At 48.5% G+C, this 20755-nt stretch overlaps 1 protein-coding gene across 6 annotated transcripts in view; it reads left to right on the top strand.

Moving 5' to 3' along the window:
- The window catches only part of RBFOX1 (RNA binding protein, fox-1 homolog 1), a 2271070-nt gene that overhangs the window by 543818 nt on the left and 1706497 nt on the right, over positions 1-20755 (top strand). For all 6 annotated transcript variants that reach the window (XR_002342915.1, XM_021088068.1, XM_021088065.1 and 3 more), the window contains exon 4: positions 3681-3713. Coding sequence is in view for 5 of the 6 variants with exons in the window: in XM_021088068.1 (XP_020943727.1) it covers positions 3681-3713 (33 nt within the window). In the remaining variant the exon portion in view is untranslated. The remainder of the gene's footprint in view (positions 1-3680; positions 3714-20755) is intronic.

Here is a 20755-nt window from a genome sequence, read left to right as displayed (position 1 = left end):
CCTCACCATTCCCTAATGTCTGGCAGACTGTTCACATTGTATACTTCTGTGACTTGTCTGGCCCCTGGAGGCCTTGGAGGGTTTAAACCCTGTATTTAAGCATTCTTTTATCTGTGGACATTTAACATGTTTTAGCAATGTCTTGGTATCATGAACAAGGCAGCAGGACACAGACAAGTCTTCGCCTCTTTATGTTGGTATTGATCTAGGGTAGATGCAAGAAGTGGCCTTGCCTCATGGGGGGAATGAAAGGGATCATGCGACGCAAAATGGACAGAGTGAGCAGACAGATGCCAAAGTATGAAGTGGAGGGAATTAGAGGCATCAGCTGAGAACTGTGTTGCCCACGTGCTCCCTGAGGGCTGTGGCTATTGAATAGCACGTTTATTCTTCACTGATGCCTGTCAGGGGAGGGGGGGAGTACCCGTCGTGGCACAGTAGAAATGAATCCAACTGGTGTCCATGAGCACGCGGGTTCAATCCCTGACCTCGCTCAGCTCAGTGGATCTGGGATCCTGCGTTGCTGTGAGCTATGGTGTAGGTCACAGACACAGCTTGGTTCTGCTGTGGCTGTGGCTGTGGTGTAGGCTGGCAGTGGTGGCTCTGATTGGACCCCTAGCCGGGGAACGTCCATATGCTCCTGCAGGTGTGGCCCTAAAATGCAAAAAAAAAAAAAACAAAACAAAAAACGCCTGTCGGCTTACAGCAGGAAAATGCAGGCACACACGAGCCATGTACACACACGCACACACACACACACACAAGGTTGTGCGGCCAGGGCTCTTCCACACTTGGGCTTTAGGGATGTGGCCGCTTGCTTGCTTCGGAATCGGCTCCTCTCCCAGCCCCAGCTTGGAAAGACAGGGGGAGGGGAACGGAGGCCCTGGGCTCTGACCTCCCTCACACTTTGAAGGTTTCTCCAGGCTGGCCTTGGTAAGCCTCGGGCCACAGCTCATGCATCCTCCTGGCCAAGGTCAGTCTGAAGGCTGGCCTCCCGTTTAGGAGGCTAATGATGTGTGAAAGCTGCCCAGTGCGCAGCAGGCACTGCCGGAGCTGCTTCAGGGGCCGCTGGCTTAGGTGCGGGCGGGCCTGGTGGCTTCAGGGTGAGTGTGGGGAGATGGTGCTGTGCGCTGGGCTAAGGGGCTGCTCGTCCACTGCAGGAACCCACACATTTTCTTAAAATTTTACTGACGTGTAGTTGAATGACAATGTTGTATTAATTTCTGCTATACAGTAAAGTGATGCCTTTATGTCTGTATTTTTTTTTTTTTTTTTTTTTTTTTTTTTTTTTTTGTCTTTTTTTTTGCTATTTCTTTGGGCCGCTCCCGCGGCATATGGAGGTTCCCAGGCTAGGGGTCGAATCGGAGCTGTAGCCACCGGCCTACGCCAGAGCCACAGCAACGCGGGATCCGAGCCATGTCCGCAACCTACACCACAGCTCACGGCAACGCCGGATCGTCAACCCACTGAGCAGGGGCAGGGACCGAACCCGCAACCTCATGGTTCCTAGTCGGATTCGTTAACCACTGCGCCACGACGGGAACTCCCTGTATTTTTTTCATAGTCTTTTCCATTATGGGTTCTCACAGGATAGTAAGTAGAGTTCCCTGGGCTCTACAACAGGACCTGGTTGTTTATCCATCCCGTGTATGAGCATTTGCATCTGCGAATCCCAACCTCCCAACCATCCCAACTCCCTCTCCCCCCATCTTGGCAACTTTTTTCTGTGTCCGTGAGTCTGTTTCTGTGTTGTAGGTAGGTTCATTTGCATCTTGTAGATTCCGCATGTAAGTGATACCATCACAAGCATTCTTTTTTTTTTTTTTTTTTTTTTTTTTGCTTTTTAGGGTCACACCCATAGATAGCATATGGAAGTTCCCAGGCTAGGGGGTCGAATGGGAGCTGCAGCTGAGGCCTGTGCCACAGCCATGGCAACACCTAGATCCTAGCCATGTCTGTGACTTATACCACAGCTCACAGAAGTGCCAGATCCTTAACCCACTGAGGGAGGCCAGGGATCGAACCGGTGTGCTCATGGATACTAGTGGGGTTTGTTTCCACTGCACCACCACGGGAACTCCCATCCCATGCCTTCTTAGGCCCTTAGTTGGACTGACAGTGGTGTGCTGGTACTGGCTTGTCTTAGCCTGGCTCAGCATAACAAAATACTCTAGATTGGATGGCTTCAACCGCAGGGGTTTATTTCTTGCAGCTCTGGAGGCTGGAGGTCCACTGCCAAGGAGCCAGCAGAGTTGGCATCCGGCAGGAGTCCTTCTTCACCCTGGGTTTCTGGGTTTCAGGTGGCGCCCTCTTTCTGTGCCCTCCTGGGGGCTTTCCTGGGCAAGCAGGTGGCGAGAGAGAGAGACGGGAAGCAAACTCTTTGGTGTCTCTTAAGGGCACTAATCCCATTTTGTGGGGCCTCACTTGGGACCTTGTCTAAACCAAACTACTTCCCAGAGGCCCAGCTCCAAATGCCGCCCCACTGGGTCTCAGAGCTTCACAGATTTGGGGTGGCGGTGGACACCATCCCATTCATAGCTGTCAGGTAGGAAAACAGCTGAGAATGGCCGGGTCAGCCTCACGTATCAGTAGAAAGTTGCAGGGCCGAGAGTTCCAGGCCTTACCAGGGCGACAGATACCCCATCTGCCCCTAGATGGGAGCTCCCTGGTAGGCAGATGTGAGCATGATGATGTGGGGTCTAAAGCAAATGCTTTGTACAGAAGCAGGGGTTGGGTAGGAGCCCCAAACTTCTGTGACTTTATCTTGTGTTTAAGTCCGACTTCCTCAACTTAATAAGTTCCTGAGCTTGGAAAACTGACTTTTCTAAGCCCCATGTTCTAATCTAGGAAATGGAATAATAACAGTTGTTCTGGGGATGAAATGAGCCAATCGGCGTGAAGGACTTGGCACGATGCCTGGAACCACTTTTTTTTTCTTTTTTAATTATTATTTATTTAGTCTTTTTGCCTTGTCTAGGGCTGCTTCCGCAGCATATGGTGGTTCCCAGGCTAGGGGTCCAGTCGGAGCTATAGCCACTGGCCTACACCACAGCCACAGCAGCGTGGGATCCGAGCTGCGTCTGCGACCTACACCACAGCTCACAGCAACACCGGATCCTCAATCCACTGAGCGAGACTGGGGATCGAACCCGCAACCTGATGGTTCCCAGTTGGATTCGTTAAACACTGCGCCACAACGGGAACTCCTGGAGCCACTTTTATATCATATTTTGAGGCATTTTGGAAACAGAAGGCCACTGTCGCTATAGTTAGTGGTTTTACCTTCTTGTAACACAGACTCAAAACTTTAAGGGGAAAAAAACACACACCCTCGATGTCTTCCTGCCTTTGCTTTGTCGGTGTTCATTTCACCATTATCAGTGCACAGGCACCACACACAGCCCTCCCCCCCTCTTTTTTTTTCCTGGCAAGATTGTTATAATGTGTTGAAAATATTAATTATCCTCTGCACCTTATACACAGGATTGGAAAAACAAATCTTGTTCCTGTGCTTGCTTGAAAAAAAAGGGCCTCCGTTTGTGTGTGTGTGTCTTGCACCCATTGTCCCCTTGGGTCATAACAAATTATTGATGCCAGTGCCTTTAAAAAGACAATTAATCCAATTACCTTCTTGTTGAATCAATACTAATGTCTTTTTTTTTTTTTCCTTTAACTTGCAGGTTTCGGCAAGCCTGGCTGCCAGCAAAGCAGAGGTAGGACATGTGGTTTTGCTGTTTCTTCGGAGGACATTTGGAAATGTTATGATGATGACGATGATTTTGGTGGTGAATGAAGCGGGTGTTCTGGTTGCGCTTGTGCTCAGCGCAGTATCCTGGTGGTTTGGATGGTGTGTTGTCCGTTGTGTGGGTTCCACGGCTCTGAGTGCGGGGCTGCCCGGCTCCCCCACTACCCTGTGTGGTGTGTGTGCTGAGTCTCCTGGTAAAGACGGCTCTCCTGCTGCCCTCAGAGTCTGGGTACCGCCGTGGCGATTCCAGCTCCACAGACACGCCCTTGCTTCGGCAGTGAAACCTCATCAGTCTCGGTCTCTCGGATGGCTTCCATCCCTCCCTCTTTCTCCTCTCCCAGTTCAGCCTCTGGCGCATTAAGGGGGCTGTGGCAGATGCAGACAACAGGCACAGAGTACAAAAGATGCTGCTCAGAGGTCACCAGCAGAGTGACCATCCTGGGGAATGGTACCTGGCGTCACCTGATGGGTACCTCCGAGAAACGGAGGGTGGAGGAGCTGTGGTTTTCCCACTCGCAAGTTACTAGCTGTGCGGGTGAGAGAGTGCCAGCTCGGGTCTCAGGAGCCTGGGGCTCTGTGTGGCGTCATATGTCACCTTAATGGCTCAGGCTCACTTTCCTCATGGACCCCGTGCGGGTAACTCGCCTCCTTTGGACCCATCGCGTGGGTGTTGGAGGGGGATGTGGAATAAAGAGCTCGGAGGCAGATTCTGGCAGCCCACAGGTTAGTGGGGGATCATTGCAAAGAGTGGAAACGCCCATTCAGATGTCTCCATTCTTGGCTAGGGGAGCTTGATGTGCAGAAGTTCTCCGGAATTGTGGTGCATTAATGGTATAAATGTTATTTTAGATGCCTGGGGGGTGGATGCCTAGGATGGGGAGGGGGCCAGGAGGCAGAAGGATGGGGTGGGGTAAGGAGCCCCACGTATCACCTGCTTCTCGACACTCTGGGACCAATTGCTTGAGCCAGTCTTGAATCTCCCCAACGTTGTTTCCTCGTTTTCAGAATGAGAAGGACTACACATTGCATGAGGTTGTGGCAAGCGTTAAAATGGCAATAACAGGGAGTTCCCACAGTGGCTCAGCGGTAATGAACCCAACAAGGATCCATGAGGTTGCAGGTTTGATGCCTGGCCCCACTCAGTGGGTTAAGGGTCCGGCATCGGTGTGAGCTGTGGGGTAGGCCTTAGCTACGGCGCCAGTGCAGGTCCTGGCCTGAAAACTTGCATATGCCTTGGGTGTGGCCCTAAATAAATAATGATAATAATTACCAGTGGGGAGTTCCCTGATGGCTCAGTGGGTTAAGGGTGGTGTTGTCACTGCTGTGGCTCAGGTCTCAACTGTGGGCACAGATCCAGGCCATGGCCCAGGGACGTCTGCATGCCTCAGGCATGGCAAAAAAAAAAAAAAAAAGGAATTATCAATGGATATATGAAATGGCCTGTATGAGTTTCACACATCGTGTTAAGGTTTTAAACATTCAGAATCAAAGCAGTACACCCTGGATGATTTCATTTACATATGTAGAAAACCTCACTCATCTCTGGGGAGAAAGTACGTAGTGGTTGCCCCCAAGCAGGGGCACTAAAGAGTTGATTGGGAGGTGGGACTTTTCAACGCCTTCATCTAGATGTGGTTGCAGAGGCTGCCGTCAACATGACACAGCGCTGCCTTAACCTGTGTGTACTTCATAGCATGTCATTTGTATACGAAGAAAAAAAAAATGAAGCTCTTTGGTTAAAAAAAAAAAAAAGACAGCAGCAAAAATGAAAAAGAAAACACAAAAACTATAAAACATGGTAATGAAAAAAATGAGGATGTGTAGGAATGCTCAGAAGACAGACCAAAAACTGTAGATCAGAAATAGCCTAAGCTCACCCATTCATCCACACATATATTCATTCATTCAGTTTTACTCCAAGCTCCTATTTCCCAGATGGGAAAAAAAAACAAAACAAAAAAAAACCCAATGCAAAACTTTTCCTTTCTCCTAACCATTGTTTCTAAGGCTCAGTTGTAATTGCGGCAGCCAGATCATATTTTTTGCACTACTTCGGGGAGGTAACCTTTTATTAATTGAATTTCTAATGGCAATTCATCAAAGCAAGCCACCACCGTTATTTAATGCACGATCCATATTCATGGCATGTTCTGTTAGGTAAATAATAGTGACTCTGGAAAGTGCTTCCGTGAGGTCCTTTTCCTTCTCGAATGACTTTCTTTTTCCCCCCTAAGTACAGACCAACAGTTGTAATTGAGGCAGAACAAACCCCACCTGTGGAGGAGATGCTGGGTTAAAGCGAGACAAGAAGAATGACGAACCCTCAGAATGCGTGAGAATGAATGGCTCTGCCCCTTCCCTTTCTCCCTGCAGCTTGACAGTGAGTGTGTGAATAACGTTTGCTAAATCCGGACTCTGAAAACATGACAGCAAGCTGTTTGTGCCAGTAATTTTTCATGGCATATGCCACCCCTCCCCACACCACACACCGTTGTAATAAGATGGCACATGGACTATTGAGAAATGTTAAAACCCCACAGAGGAAAGAGCTTTATCTTCTGACCAAATTCTGCCTGGCAGTGTTTATGACAGCTGAAGAATTTATCTTAAATTCCCTCGGCTAGCCACAAAGCACATGGCCCTTTGTCCCCGAGCAGCCTGTGAGAACCAAACTAAGATGTCACATACATAATATAACAGATAAATGGCCCAATTTCCGTGTCCACATGATAAATGGAATGCAAGTTCAGCACACACATATTTGCACATTAATTGGCCCTGCATGGTTCCATTTTGTTCGTGAGTCGCCAGTGTGCGTCTCCTGGACTCTCTCCCCTTCAGAATCATTAAGCCCGTTTTATCGCACAAATGCATACACATTTCCCCCTATTTATCGTCACGCAGCTTGCCCTGCTGAGAGAGAACCGAGTCGCCTGGGCGCAGCCCGCGAACACCTACGTCTTGAGTTTGCTGCGCCACCAGCTGCACAGAGACACAGAGATCTGAGTCCCAGCCCCACGGTAGCTCTGCCGACAGCCACACAGAGGAGGTGGTGGGCGAGGCTGTTTTTTAAAAAATCGTTTCTTTTCAGTTACGGGTTGGTTTCTTGTCTCACCTGAATGATTTCCTGTTGATAGTTTAATGGTGACAGAAACCCAGTGGAGGGCCTCACTTTTGACAAATTGGCCTGTTCCCATTTCATGGCAAAGCAGTCGAACTGAGAGTGATTGATATTGTGGTTTTGCTATCCCAAATAATTGCACTGGGAACCAGTGCAGGTGGCAAACCCCCACTGCCTTTGGGAAACACAGGTGGATTCTTATTTCCACCGATTTTTTTTTTCCCCCCATCCAAGAGGACACTTTATCCCAGGCCAAGGTATCACATGTTTTTCCTGTCTCAATCCTGAGTCTCACAAAAGCAGATCCAGGGGCTTCAGAACTTCTTAGAATAATACTCTGATGCATTTGGAGAGAAACCAGCGCTTTTGAGAAGGGACTGAGTTTCTCCTGCTGTGAACCAAAGACCAGTCCTGGCCACTCCAAGTCACTGGAGAAGCCAGAACATTTTGACAAGGGCACTTGAGCTATTGCACCAGGAGGGTTACAGCAGGAGCTCCCTGGTGGTTCAGCGAGGTGAGAATCTGCCATTGTCACTGCTGTGGCTTAGGTCGCTGCTGTAGTGCAGTTTCAATCCCTGGCCCAGGAACTTCCACATGCCACGGGTACAGCCAAAAAAAAATCAACAACAACAACAAAAAAAAAAACCAAAAAAAGGTACAGTGGAAAAAGCATGAGCTTGAGGTAGGTCACTTAGCTGCTAAACAAGTCTCTTGTCAGTAAAAGGGGAATAAATGAAAACCAACCTCAAATGATTGAATTTTAAAATTTGATCATCTGTACGCACTGCTCAAGGCAGAGCACAGCGCAGATGATCCGTAACTGTTATTTTGCTTCCTCACCTGTCCTTTATCCCTTCAGTAAAGTAAGACAGTACATAACCAGACGTTGGAGACCCGTGGCTTGGAGAACTTGCCGTGGGGGATTCTGCATCATGGCTGACCCAGCCCCTAAGCAGGCAGAAGTTACCTACTTGGCTTCATTCACGTCAGAGGCCATGGCCCTCTCTCCTCTCCACGAAGGACACGATCCACTTGAAGATCAGCAGACTTTTCCAATGAGCTCACTTGGCTTGGTCTCATTGGCCAGTCACACTTTGATAGTCTTCCCTGTCCTTGAAGCCAGCTCCAAAGAATGTTTAAAGAACCTTTAAAAAGTCATCAGGTCTTAATTCAAAGGCCCAGAATTCTCACTTGGAGAGAAGGTTGGCCTTTGTAAAACCTTTAAAGACATTTAAGCGACAGCTCTTCTAGGCAAAGCTCTGGGTTCTGGGATGCACATACAACTTTGACGTCCAATCCCACCCTCGAAGAACATACGGTCAGATACGCTGGGGATGGGGGGAGGTGCTGTATCATAAATGGTATCTTTTTATTTGTTACATGGGGGCCAGCGTGCTCATGAGAGCAAAGCCCTGTCCATGAATCCTACTCCAGAGACCGTAAGTCTTCGATCTGGGTTCAGGCATAAATGAGCCTAGATGGAAGTGACATAGCTATGGAGGCCTCCCAGAGGAGGCAGTAAGCAGAGCACAGCCTTTCTGAAGTCAAGAAAAGTGGAGAACATGAGAAAAGGCACAGAAGGGAAAGAGCTTGCACTTTCAGGGAATAGGCATTAAAGGGCTATGGGAACAAGGAAGGAGTGTGGAACTGACCACAACCCACGTGGGGCAACCAAGGCCAAGGATCTCATGGAAACCTAAGGGGAGGAGGGTTGCAAGAAAGGGGCAAGGGCAGTGAATGATTTGTTGAAGTCAGGGAGGCTGGGCACCGAGTTGAGGGCACCAGGTTTGGCAGGTGCACGATCGTTAGGGTCCCCAACCACAGCCTTCCCAACGTGGGTGGTGGGAGCAGAAGATAGATGTAGATGGCTTAGGGAGTGGATGGAAAGAGAAGAGGCATAGACACCATTTAGACCAGCCTTTTGAGGGGCAAGCGGTGGAGCCAAGGCAACGATGGTCGCTGGCTTGAAGGACTTGTAAAGATGGCAGAGGCTTGGGTATGTCCTGGGCTTGGAGCACGGGTCTCAGGGGATATGACCATGGGGATCCGAGCACAGATGGGGTTTACCTGCTGACACGTGATCCAAGTTCCCTGAGGGTACCATGCTTTCCTCACTGTGTGTGGCCAGGGCTCAGCATTGTGCCAGGGAGCTCTGGCATTGACTGGATGGAGGAAAAACATCTTTTCCTGTGACAGAGAAAGAAAGGATGGAGAGTAAGCATGGATGAGTTTGGAGAAGGAAGAGAGACTCAAAGAGGTTGTGCCTGGAGTCCTTCATATACCCAGGAGAGAGCAGAGGGAGCCAAATGAGCCGAGAATAAGGGGAGCAGAGGTAGACTTGGGGGTTAAAGAGAATAATGGAGCATGGGGAGGGAGCGCTAATGGGAGACACTGATGAGAGGCTGATGGACCAGCGAGATCTGTCCAGCAAACTGACATCCGGGAGTGCTGGGGAGGCAGCTGAGCCTGACAGCAGCAGCCATGATTGCACGGCATCATTCACCCTGTGTACCATGTGCTGAGCCTGCCTTAGCTTCATGGCCCTCTTTAAAATGAGTGTCACAAAAAAAAAATAATAATAATAAAATAGAATGAGTGTCACCATCCATATGGCACAGAATAGGAGACCAAGAGTCTAAGAGGTCATGTGGGTTGACCAAACTTCCTCAAGAAGTAAACAGCAGGGACAGTGTTTGAATCGGTACCTATCTGCAACGCTGAGTACATTCTACCATGAACATGACTCTTGTGGGTGTAGGTTGTGGAGTCCGATGCTCAAATTCAAACCCCAGCTCCAGCATTTCCTATCTCCAATCCCAGCTAGAGGTAAAACTCAGGCAAATAACGTTTGTGTGTCCTCTCCATAGAGTGACTGAATATAATTAAAGATGGGACCTTAGAGCTTTTTGATGAACACGAAAAGTCACGATAGAATGTATGGAAGCCAGGTAGCATATTACCTGGTGCATAAGCAGCCCTTGATATATGCTAGTCATTGTAGGTATTTTTATTAGCATTATTGGGAACTCATCCTAAGTCACAGTAGGAAACAGAGGTGATAGGTACCAACCAGAACCAAAATCAAAGCCCCCAAACCAAATCAATGCATCAGGTTTTGAGTCTTTCAGAAGTACCTCACTCCACGGAAATTAATTAAGCTTCCCTCGAAGAAGGTAAACAGTCCATAAAATTCTCTTTCTACTGCTTATATCAGGAAAAAATATAGTTTCTGTTACTGCCAGGTTTTGAGGATGAATGAGAAGCCTCTCACCACTTGTACGTTGCAGTGGGGTTAGTGAAAAAGAGTAACCAAAGGCGGGGGGAGGAGAACCCACTGGCTTTTAATCAGTATCTGATTAAATGCCAGGCATTCTACAGATCGTTTTATACCTTATTTAATTTGACCCTTACAAGAGCCCTATGAGGTGAGTGTGTTTTACAGACGGGCAAACTGAGGCTAAAGCTGGTTAATGCACCGAGTCATGGTGGTTTTAGGAAAAGGATCAGGGATCCCTTCCATGACTCTGAGACTCCAAAGCCAGCCGAGGTGATGGGCTGAAACCAGAAGTCACCTCTTGTCTCTCAGAGGCAGAGGCTGGACCTTCCCGCCCTCGTGCGAAAAGTCCCATCTCTCCTCTTCTCCGTTCTCTCTCCTGCCAGCCTTCCCCTGCCACGGCTCAACCAACCTCCTCGACTCTCTGTTTTAAGATTTTGTGAGTGCTCTGTGATCACAGAACCCATTCCCACGCCATAAATTATTTCCCACCGTTTTGACACCATTTATTTCCATAGCATTATACATTCCAACCTTCTGACTGTCACAGATCAAAAGATGTGCTCGGGGCTCACATTTCACTCTAACTCTCAGACTCGATGCACCAAATTAGACCAAACAGCGGAGGCTCCAGCCCGGCAGAGTCTCTAATGTTACATCATTCCAAGGGTCCAGCACGTGTTTATCCATGGCAAAGGAGAACTGGACTGATGCATGGTGGGAGGGCTTCCAGGGAGGAGATGAGGGAAGGTTTAGGGAAAGGACAGTGGAAGCGGGCTTTTGGGATGTTCAGAGTCAGCTGAGTTCAACTGGTTGTGGAAACCAAGGTCAAACGCAAAGGTTTATAAAGGTCAGTGACCTGTGGGCCCCCCTGAGAGAATCATGGAAATAACGGGGTCTAGTGACAAGGGCAGATGAGGGGTTGTGGCTGGATTTCAGGCTGGGCTCAGAGGTTCTGCAGGCGAGTGGACCTCTTTGGAGAACCACGCCCTGATTCAACAGGCTGAAAGGATATCTGCTATGCGATGGCTACCTTTTTAGACCCTGGTCACAGAAAATGAATACAACACACTTCCTGCCCTCATGGAGCCTGTGCTCTAGTAAAATACACAGATGTATGAACAGATGCTTCCAGCCAAGTTCTAAAATAGAGGTGGGGGAGTTCCCATTGTGACGCAGTGGTTAACGAATCTGACTAGGAACCATGAGGTTGCAGGTTCGATCCCTGGCCTTGCTCAGTGGGTTAAGGATCCGGTGTTGCCGTGAGCTGTGGTGTAGGTTGCAGACTTGGCTCGGATCTGGCGTTGCTGTGGTTCTGGCGTGGGGCGGTGGCTACAGCTCCGATTAGACCCCTAGCCTGGGAACCTCCATATGCCATGGGAGCGGCCCTAGAAAAGGCAAAAATAAAAAATAACATAAAATAAAATAAAATAGAGGTGGGGATCATGGACTTGGAAAACAGACATGTGGTTGCCAAGAGGGAGCAGGAGGGAGTGGGATGGACTGGGACTCTGGGGTTAATAGATGCAAATTATTGCCTTTGGAACAGATTAGCAATGAGATCCTGCTGTGTAGCACTGGGGACTATATCTAGTCACTCATGATGGAGCATGATAATGTGAGAAAAAAGAATGTATACATGTATGTGTAACTGGGTCACTTTGCTGTACAGTAGAAAATCAAAAGAACACTGTAAACCAGCTGCAATGGAAAAAATAAAAATCATTATAAAATTAAAAAATAATAAATAAAATAAAATGGAGGCGGGGGAGTTCCCATCATGGCTCCTCAGTAATGAACCCAACTAGGATCCTTAAGGACGCAGGTTTGATCTCTGGCCTCGCTCCATGGGTTAAGGATCCGGTGTTGCCATGAGCTCTGGTGTAGGTCATAGACATGGCTTGGATCCCATGTTCTGTGGCTGTGGTGTAGGCTGGCAGCTGTAGCTCCGATTCCACCCCTAGCCTGGGAGCTTCCATGTGCTACAGGTGCAGCCATAAATAGACAAAAAATAATAAAATAAAATGAGGTTGGTTCAAGGGAGCGAGCGAGCCCCTGGAGGGGGCGGTCATATCTCCAGGGGCAACTTGGACATGACGCACCTTCCTCTCCCACTCCCCCCCAGGCCCTGGCTCTAAGGCTGGTACAGGACTTTGGGGGTCATATACTGGGTACCATGCGGCATGGCACATTTTAATAATATGGGTGGAATTTGGTGAACGGTGAAGAGACTGCTTTGGATTGTCTGTGGGTGCGGACGGGGGACGAAGCGGAGAGGAGAACTGAGATCTGTTGGACCTGTGGATTGGCAGCACATGACAAAGGGGCCGCAGAGAAGGGGACATTTCATGATGGTGATGACAGCGGTGGCCTTCGAGGGTAGCCAGCATGTACTGAACGCCTGTCGTGTGCCAGGCTTGGCGCTAAGCATTCAACACGCGTGACCTCTTTTACTCTCTTTCCAGCAGGCTTGGGTGGATGCATATTCACATACCCTTCATTTCATGGATGAGAAAACCAGGGCTCACAAGAGCTGATGGGATCCGTTCACGGCCGTGTGGCTGGTAGGCAGAGTTCGTGTTTGATTCTAGGCAATTTGCCTTCTGAACCGGCAGCCCAGCTAAGATGGGGGAAGTAGGCTCGAAAACCCCCTTGGGTTAGTGTCTGATTGCTCAGCACAAACCTCTCATGACAAATGATGCTAGCACACTTTGGAGAAACTTCGTGACTGTGCCTGACTCTCGGCACTAATGTAGCTTGACTAGAGGCTGCTATTCCACTTATCTCACCAGAATGACAATTAGGAGGAGGGGGGAAAGAAAGAGTTATTGCTATTCTGGCTTCCTCTATTGAGCTATGAATAAATGATGATAGCTGTGAAATAGTGTGGTGTTTAGATCATTTCTGGTAAATTAAAAAAAAATAAAAATTGAATAAAGTGGTAATCCATGTAGCCGTTTAAACGAGAGGAGTGGAACAAAATTAGTAAACTCGCTGAGTGTCTTCCTGGCCTTGTCATTCTAATGTAATTAGTTTGCAAAAATATTAATTAATACTCAAACAGCTGATTCGTTCTGCATGTTGATTTGAAATGTGTTAATGACGCTTCGTACATTGCCCCTGTGCTGTCCTCAGGAGCGCCATAGACCGGAATTCTGGTCCTACACGCCCTTCCCCATCGCACACTGGCAGCCACACGGATATTGAGAGCCGTTTGCAGTGCTCTGAGCTCCTTGCACCTTTGGAGTGAAGGAGAGAGGATGCCGGAGAGAAACAGCACCTTCGTGGTTTCAGCCCTGGGAGCACTGAACACAAGCACAGTATATCAAGGCACTCCCTGAGCTCCAGGGAGCAGTGCTGTGCTGGGTCAGCGGGGTTTTCAGATGGTTCCTAGACGTGGGAATGAGTGACCCTGTAGTCCCTGGGCTGCTATCTTTGGGCTAGATTCTGCCCAGATGTTGCAAACGAATTGTCCACTCATGTGCAGAATTCTAGGTGTGCCTCCCGCAGATCCAGGACCTCATGAGGAAATGGCCTCTGCTGCTTCGTGGTTTGCTTAGGTTCCATGTTAGTCAGGAGAGGTGAGGCTGTGCTGAAGGAACAGGTGACAAGGACCTCTCCTTGGCTGACCCAGAGGCGTATTGCATGCTCGGGGGACCTGCCCCGTGAGCATGCGGTGACTCTGCAGAGCAGCTCTCTCCTAGTGATCAGGTGATACAGGCTGCTTCTGTCTTGTGGCTCCGTTAGGTCAACACACACCTCTGCTGTCCAAACGGCCAGGCAGGAATGAGAAGGGGGGAGCTATTTTGTGTTTTTCATGGTCTCAGCATAGAGATGCTACCCATCGCTTTCACCCAAAGTCTGCCAGCTGCAATTTGTCCCATGGCACCGACTACAAGGGGTCTGGGAAACGTGAGGCTCTCCCAGGAGCACTGAACACCTGCCACCACGCAGTAATGCTGACAATGATAATCTCTGTTGTCATTCTAACCACTGGGCTTCGCCAAGCCCTGCACGTGGGTCACTGCTAGGTGCTCTGTCTTGCACTTTTTCTCATTCCACTGTCATTCTTCCCATCATGAATAAGAGGAAGCAGAGGCTCAGAGAGGTGACAGTGTTGGTCCACAGCCACATAGTTAGCAAGGGGTCCAGCCAGGACTTCGGTCACCATATGACAGCAGTGCCTCCAGGGGCCTCCCACAGTTCTTGGCAGCTTCTTTCGTGTAGCCTTCTGGGAGGAGCTGGGAGCAGCACTCGGAAGACTCAGAAGGGGCCGGGAGAAGAGTCTGTGGAGTTCCCAAAGCACGTTGTGGTTGATGCCCCACGTTTGTGTAGAACCTGTTCTTTTCAGCCACTAGATTCACATTCTGCATCACGCTTGGCTCTTACGATGATCCGACATAGGATTTGGGAAGAATGTGCTTAGCTCCGCAATATAGAGGCAGTAGTGAGGGTCCAGGAGGACCCCTGGGTCGTCCCAGCATCTGGAGTCCTGTCCCTTCGAGCGTTTAGGACCAAGGGTCCTCAAGACCCTAGACTGAGGAGCTGTTACCTTTGCTGCTCCTTGAGCTCCTTTGGCATCTGAGGGGACCCGTGGGCCCTTTTGAAGATCAGAGTCTTAAAAGACACAATGTAAGATACTTAGGATCACTAAGGAAACCATGTATATTGACATGCATTTACTAAAATAATAAATGTGACCCAGCAAAAGGGTTACCTTCTTTGTAAATACATTAAGTAACAAGCACGTCTAGTAGTGACGGTCATTTGGAAATAGCGATTAGCCATTTTTTTGATATTTTTGAGAGAGCTGTGACTACTAGAATGTCACGTGACTGCAAAAGGCTCTGCCCTCTGTTGGTGGCAGAGTCACAGGCACTGGTAACCCTACTGTGATGTGTTGCTTACGTTCATAATTAAAGGAATGCAAGCTCACAGCGACAGACTAGTGGAAATAAAGTTTCATTCTTCCTGCCCACGTGCACGGACCCGCTGAGTCCTAGCTCATGACTCTCAATGAATCTAAGGTCCCATTTCATGAACCTCCTCCGTCCTTGGCTGTGTATTGCCTCCTGATTCTGCTGAGCCAAAACTCAGAACCGGATGGTGGGTGTCAGGGCCATATCGTGGAAAAGGTGAAGTTGGGTGTTGGTCCAGTCACCCCCTTGTCTCTACCGCCTCTGTCACATCATCCGTGCCCAGTGCCTCCTCCTGACCCTCAGAACCTTCTTTTCTCTCTTAAGCATTTACTAGAACCAGACCTTATTAAAGGCTGACTTTTTTTTTTTTTTTTCAATACAGGTATCATGGTAAGGCTTTATACTCATTATTTTTGCTTTATTCCTATAGATTCCGTTGTTATACTACAGACAAGTGTATAATAACAATTACGTTATTTTTCAGAAAGTAATGACAGTTAACATTTACGAATGCTATGCACTAGACACCCTTCTAAGCACACCTTTTTGCTTTTTAGGGCTGCAGGTGTGGCATATGGAGGTTCCCAGGCTAGGGATCGAATTGGAGCTACTGCTGCCGGCCTATGTCAGAGCCACAGAAACATGGGATCCGAGCCACATCTGCGACCTGCATCCCAGCTCACAGCAACGCCGGATCCTTGACCCACTGAGTGAGGCCAGGGATCAAACCGGCATCCTCATGGATACTAGTCGGATTCGTTTCTGCTGCACCACAGCGGGAACTCCATTTTTTGTTTTCAGTGTTATTGTCATATAGCCGATTGCCAAGGCTGTGATCATTTCTGCTGTACAACAAAGTGACCCAGTTGTCCCTGTACGCACATCCGTTCTGTTTCAGATTCTTTCCCTTCATAGATAACCACAGAACACTGGGTAGAGTTCTCTGTGCTGTACAGCAGGTCCCTGTTGGCCAATCCTTCCACAGACCTCGGCGTGCATGTGCTAGTCCCCAGATGACAGTAAGTATGATAACAGTCGTAGCAGCAATAGTAAGAGTGGCAGCTAAGACTTAGGTAGTATTACTAAATGCCAGAGTTACTGTATCTAAGCATTTTATACCTTATTTTTAATTAGCTCACCACATTACTATCCATTTTAATTAGCTCACCACATTACTATCCAGTGAGTATTAGTTGTTCCCCTTCTAGAGGATGTTAGAAACCTCGCCCAAAGTCACCTAGTGAGGAAGCAAAGCCTTCAACTTGGATTTCAGAGTCTATGAAGTCCATCACTAGCTCTACTGTTGTGTTTCCACTTCATTCATTGTTGATGAGAGCAGGTCCAGGGGCGGATGCTGGGTTGGCCCCCATCGAATAAGTCAGAGGAACAGAGAGGTGAAGTTGCCACAGGGTCAGCTTTGTTCAACTCAAAGACGGAAGGCGAAAGCGTGCAGGCGACCATCCAGGGAACTTAAGTCATAGGTCCTTTCTGCCACCTCCCCCTGGCTAGAACTCAGTCACATGGTCCCACTGAGCTGTCAGGGAGGCTGGGAAATGCAGTCTGATTGTGAGCCCAGAGGGGAAAAGACAAGGGTTTGGGTGAAGTGTCTCCAACACAGGCGCTAAGAACAGCTTGGAGAGCCCACACCTCGGGGCAAAGTCCAGCCACGGCAGAGGCAGGACTGGATGGACTGATCCTAGTTGCCACGGGGTCTGCAGCCCCTGTGGTGTCTGGGCTCCAACGGTCAGCTGCCTTCTCAGCCAGGCACCCATGCTGTCCCCTAGGGTGGCCTCTAGACCGAACTGGACACACATACACGACTGCAAATTAGCAAATGTGAAAAATCTCATGCTGTGGGCATTTGGACTCTGGGTCTATTTTTAAAAGCCAAGAAACATCTGCCAACGAAGGATTGTCAAATAGAACACAGATTAAAATGTGTAAAAGTTTATTACCATACATTCAAATGAACGTCATAGTCTTTATTATTATTTTTTTAACGAACTTCTTGTTGGCTTTTCCCCCTTTGAATTTGCTTCGTAGATTTAATTTGAGTGAGTCAGCCCTGGCCTGAGGCTTTTCTGCTCAAAGCCTCCCCCTGTGGCCCGTTTTATTGTCTCAGGATTAGGGTGAGAGAGGTGGGTGCTCCAGGCCGGAGCCATTTAGTCCCCTGCTCTCTCCCCCTCCTATTCTCTGATATTGGGGCTTAGAAATCACAGCCACTCTGTGACTCTGTTCTTCTGCAGAGAGAGGAGAGGAGAGGGGACAGAAACAGCGCAACGCTGACTTTAAAACACGTTCTGATGTGTCAGAGTTTCGCCAAATTAGGGGCCCATGACGATGGGCAAAACCTTCCCCACACCCCCCAAAAGAAAGCAAACCAGTAAACAATAATAGGACTAGAATAGAAATGCAGCTTGACCCCCATGGTCTCTTTTTTTTTTTTTTTTTTTTTTCCTGTTTGTCCCTGATGATCCTTTTCTGCACATTTTCCAGAAGGGAAACGAGGCTGCTTGATCAGGCCCATCTCTCAGCATTCCCTCTCATCTGTGGGTGCAGAGTCTGACAGCCTCAGAGGCATGTGATTCCAGATGAGGGTGACAGACCTTCCCGGGTCCCCATGTAGGACGCCAGCAATGGCTCTGAGCGAGGAATCTGTGGCCACACGTGCCTCTTCTCCTGGAATTTTGAAGCTGAGAGCATGCCAGGCGGCTCTGTCTGATAAGCATGGGATGTGGGGCCGTCTACCCTTTGTTTCTTTCTTGTTCTGACTAGAACACCAGTCACGTAAGGCAACTGGATGAGAAAATTGCTTTGATTAGTGACTTTCCTGTGGACATATTTCTTTTCTTTCATATTTCACATACTGAATATTTTATGAAAATGTTTCCCTTTGCAAGTGAGCTAATGCTGTGGTTGAAATAATACGACAAGGAGGTAGAAAGCCTATTTCTCAGCACATAATCTTACTGATGGGAAGAAAGACCCACAAGCCTGCAAAAGCCAGTGGAGCAAAAGCACTTGAGCTCTGAGATCAGGTTCACCTGCATGTGATATTCCCCATTCTCTTGTGACTCACTGGGCGACCTGTCAGCATTTCAGCTTCTCGTTTGCAAAATGGGGACGGTCATTGTCACGACCTAATGCCGACAGGGTGAGGATTACAGGTGACAAGACAATGAGAACACAGGGTTCGTTGCCTGGCACATAGCAAGTTGCCAGTAAGTAGTAGCTCAATTTTGCATTTGAGCTGCATCCCAGACAGCTCCACAGGTTCTCTGTAGATAAATTTCACCCCCGTCATCTCCACCAATGAGTGCTGTCCAGATATGGATTTGAAAGCTTTCAGTGTTAACTGTGGGAATGAGCAAGATGGGTGATTGAAAGATGATAGAGTGTGGTTTTGAATCTGGCTTCCCAGACTGATGGGATCTCCCCAACCCCATTCTTGGGTTCACAGCTACATTGCCCAGCACCCCTTAGGGTTTGATGGGACCCTGTGACTGAGTTCTGGCCAACTCTGGAAGGTGGGCGGAAGTGAGGCAGGACTTTTCCAAGTCTCAGCCATAAAATCTCCCATGGATTGGTCACCTGCAATTTTGCATGTTCCCTCTTTGAGCTGAAGAAGCAAGTTTCTTAACGGCCCTGTGTCTCAGTATGGTCAGAAGAACATGCAGTTTTCATGAAAGACCTTGACAGGTGATGGAAGGTCCGGAGAGCCCTATGAGGGGACACTGGTGCCTGGCAGGCAATGGGCAGCATCAGCCTGAGAAGGAATTCTTTCTCCTATGTCACCGTGCTCCAGGGCTCCTAAAGTCCCGTTAGAATCGCCTCTGAACAGCTGGGGCTTCTGTGGGGGCATCTGATTTCCTACTTGGGCCCAGCGGTGGGGGAACTCACCATTGCCTTGAGAGCTGCATCTGGATGACATCCAGGATACCCTGTTTGGTCAAGTCTGGGCCCTGGGCTAAGTTCTTTGGATCCCTTGTGGATGAGCATTTTCCAGTGGAGAAGCCCCCCCATCGCTAACCTTTCCCACTTCTTAGGCAGGGGGTGGGAGTGGGGGAGGGGGGCAGTCACAGTCTCCAGGCTGGTGCTGCTCTCAGCCCAGCTGATGACCTGCCGCCACAGAGAGGTTTCATCCATCCTTAAGAGACATGTCAGATGCCCACACGTGGTGCTGTGTTCTTCCCCAGAATGTGACATTAGACTCTTAGAGGCTTTAAAAAAAAAACCCCAAACTTCAAATACAACCACATTTTTCCCCTTAAATCATCCAATCTGCCATCTGATGCCCCAAAAGGAAGCTGCTAGTAAAATAGCAACTTACAAAGTTAAGAAAAGCATCACACAAAATGTTAGCTAAAAATGTGAACTTTTGCAACCTGTGCTTAGGGAATGGAGTCAGGGGTACACAGGCAGCGATGACTTGCTTTTTCAGACACTCCTTTCCCTCCTCAAAGGGAGGAGCCGAGTGACAGGGCTGTGGCTAATGTCCCCCAAAAATCCTGGCTTGATTTGGGTTCTCTACGCCATGCCCCCTTTAGGAATTTTCCCGGTGCTGATGTTTTCAGAAGACATCTGCTTTGAAGCCAAAATAAAGAAAAACCATACTTCCTCATGGAGTTTGGGGGCAGGAAATGTTTTTCTTCCTTATGCCCTCGGTGACAGACCAGGTTCTCTGATGGGTCCTGTTGCTTCTGCTCTGAATCCTGGGTCTCTGGCTCTCAGGTCACTTGCTGGGGGCAGGGCTCGAATAGCCCTGTGGAAAGTGCTCTACTGCATGTGTGAGCAGCACTTGGGAGCCCCCCAGCAGACGGGGTGACCCTACGATGCTGCTCTGGCAATTCGGAGTTGTAGGACTTTCCCCACAGCAAGCAGTTCTATGACCCGCCCCCGACAGTTCAGCTGAATTCAGATGCTATCTACCTGAAGATGCAGGGATAGCATCAGAGCCCTAAGTTAAAGGTTCAGTCATTCCAGACGGCCCCACTGTGAATAGGATGGACTGGGGGTTTGGGGTTCGTAGGTGTAAACTATTACATTTAGAATGGAGAAGCCATGAGGTCCTGCTGTGCAGCACCAGGAAGCTTGTCATAGAATGTGGTGGAAGATAATATGAGAAAAAGAATGTGTATGTATGTCTGTCTGTATGTATATATATCATTTTGCTGTACAGCAGAAATTACCAGAACATTGTCAATCAACTATAATAGAAGAAAAATTTTTAAAAAGAATGAATAAGCAGTGAAGTCCTACTGTACAGCACAGGGAACTCTATCCAGCCTCTTGGGACAGACTGTGATGGAAGATAATGTCAGAAAAAGAACGTATATATAAGTATGACTGGGTCACTTTGCTCTACAGCAGAAATTCGCACAACAAAAAATTAATAATTTTTTTTTTAATGTTTAACAAAACAAAAAAATCAATGTCCTCCTTCCCCAATTCAGATGCCCGTCCCAGGTACAGGTTGTCACCCGTGCTTCTGACTGCACGACTATAGGTCAGAGGTTCCAGTGACTACACCTGCCTCCCTTGGGCTCAATTATTTTTGTGGCTCCCAGAACACAGAAACATTTGACTGAGTAGAGTAGGTTACCAGTTGATGGAAGAGGGTGTAACTCAGGAACAGCCACATGGAAGAGAGACAGAGGACAATGCAGGTGGGAAGGGAATGTGCAACCTCTGAATCC

Source organism: Sus scrofa, chromosome 3 (assembly GCF_000003025.6).
Source record: "Sus scrofa isolate TJ Tabasco breed Duroc chromosome 3, Sscrofa11.1, whole genome shotgun sequence".
Classification (NCBI taxonomy): domain Eukaryota; kingdom Metazoa; phylum Chordata; class Mammalia; order Artiodactyla; family Suidae; genus Sus; species Sus scrofa.
Note: the sequence above shows the minus strand (reverse complement) of the source record. Positions and strands in the feature narration are given on the sequence as shown.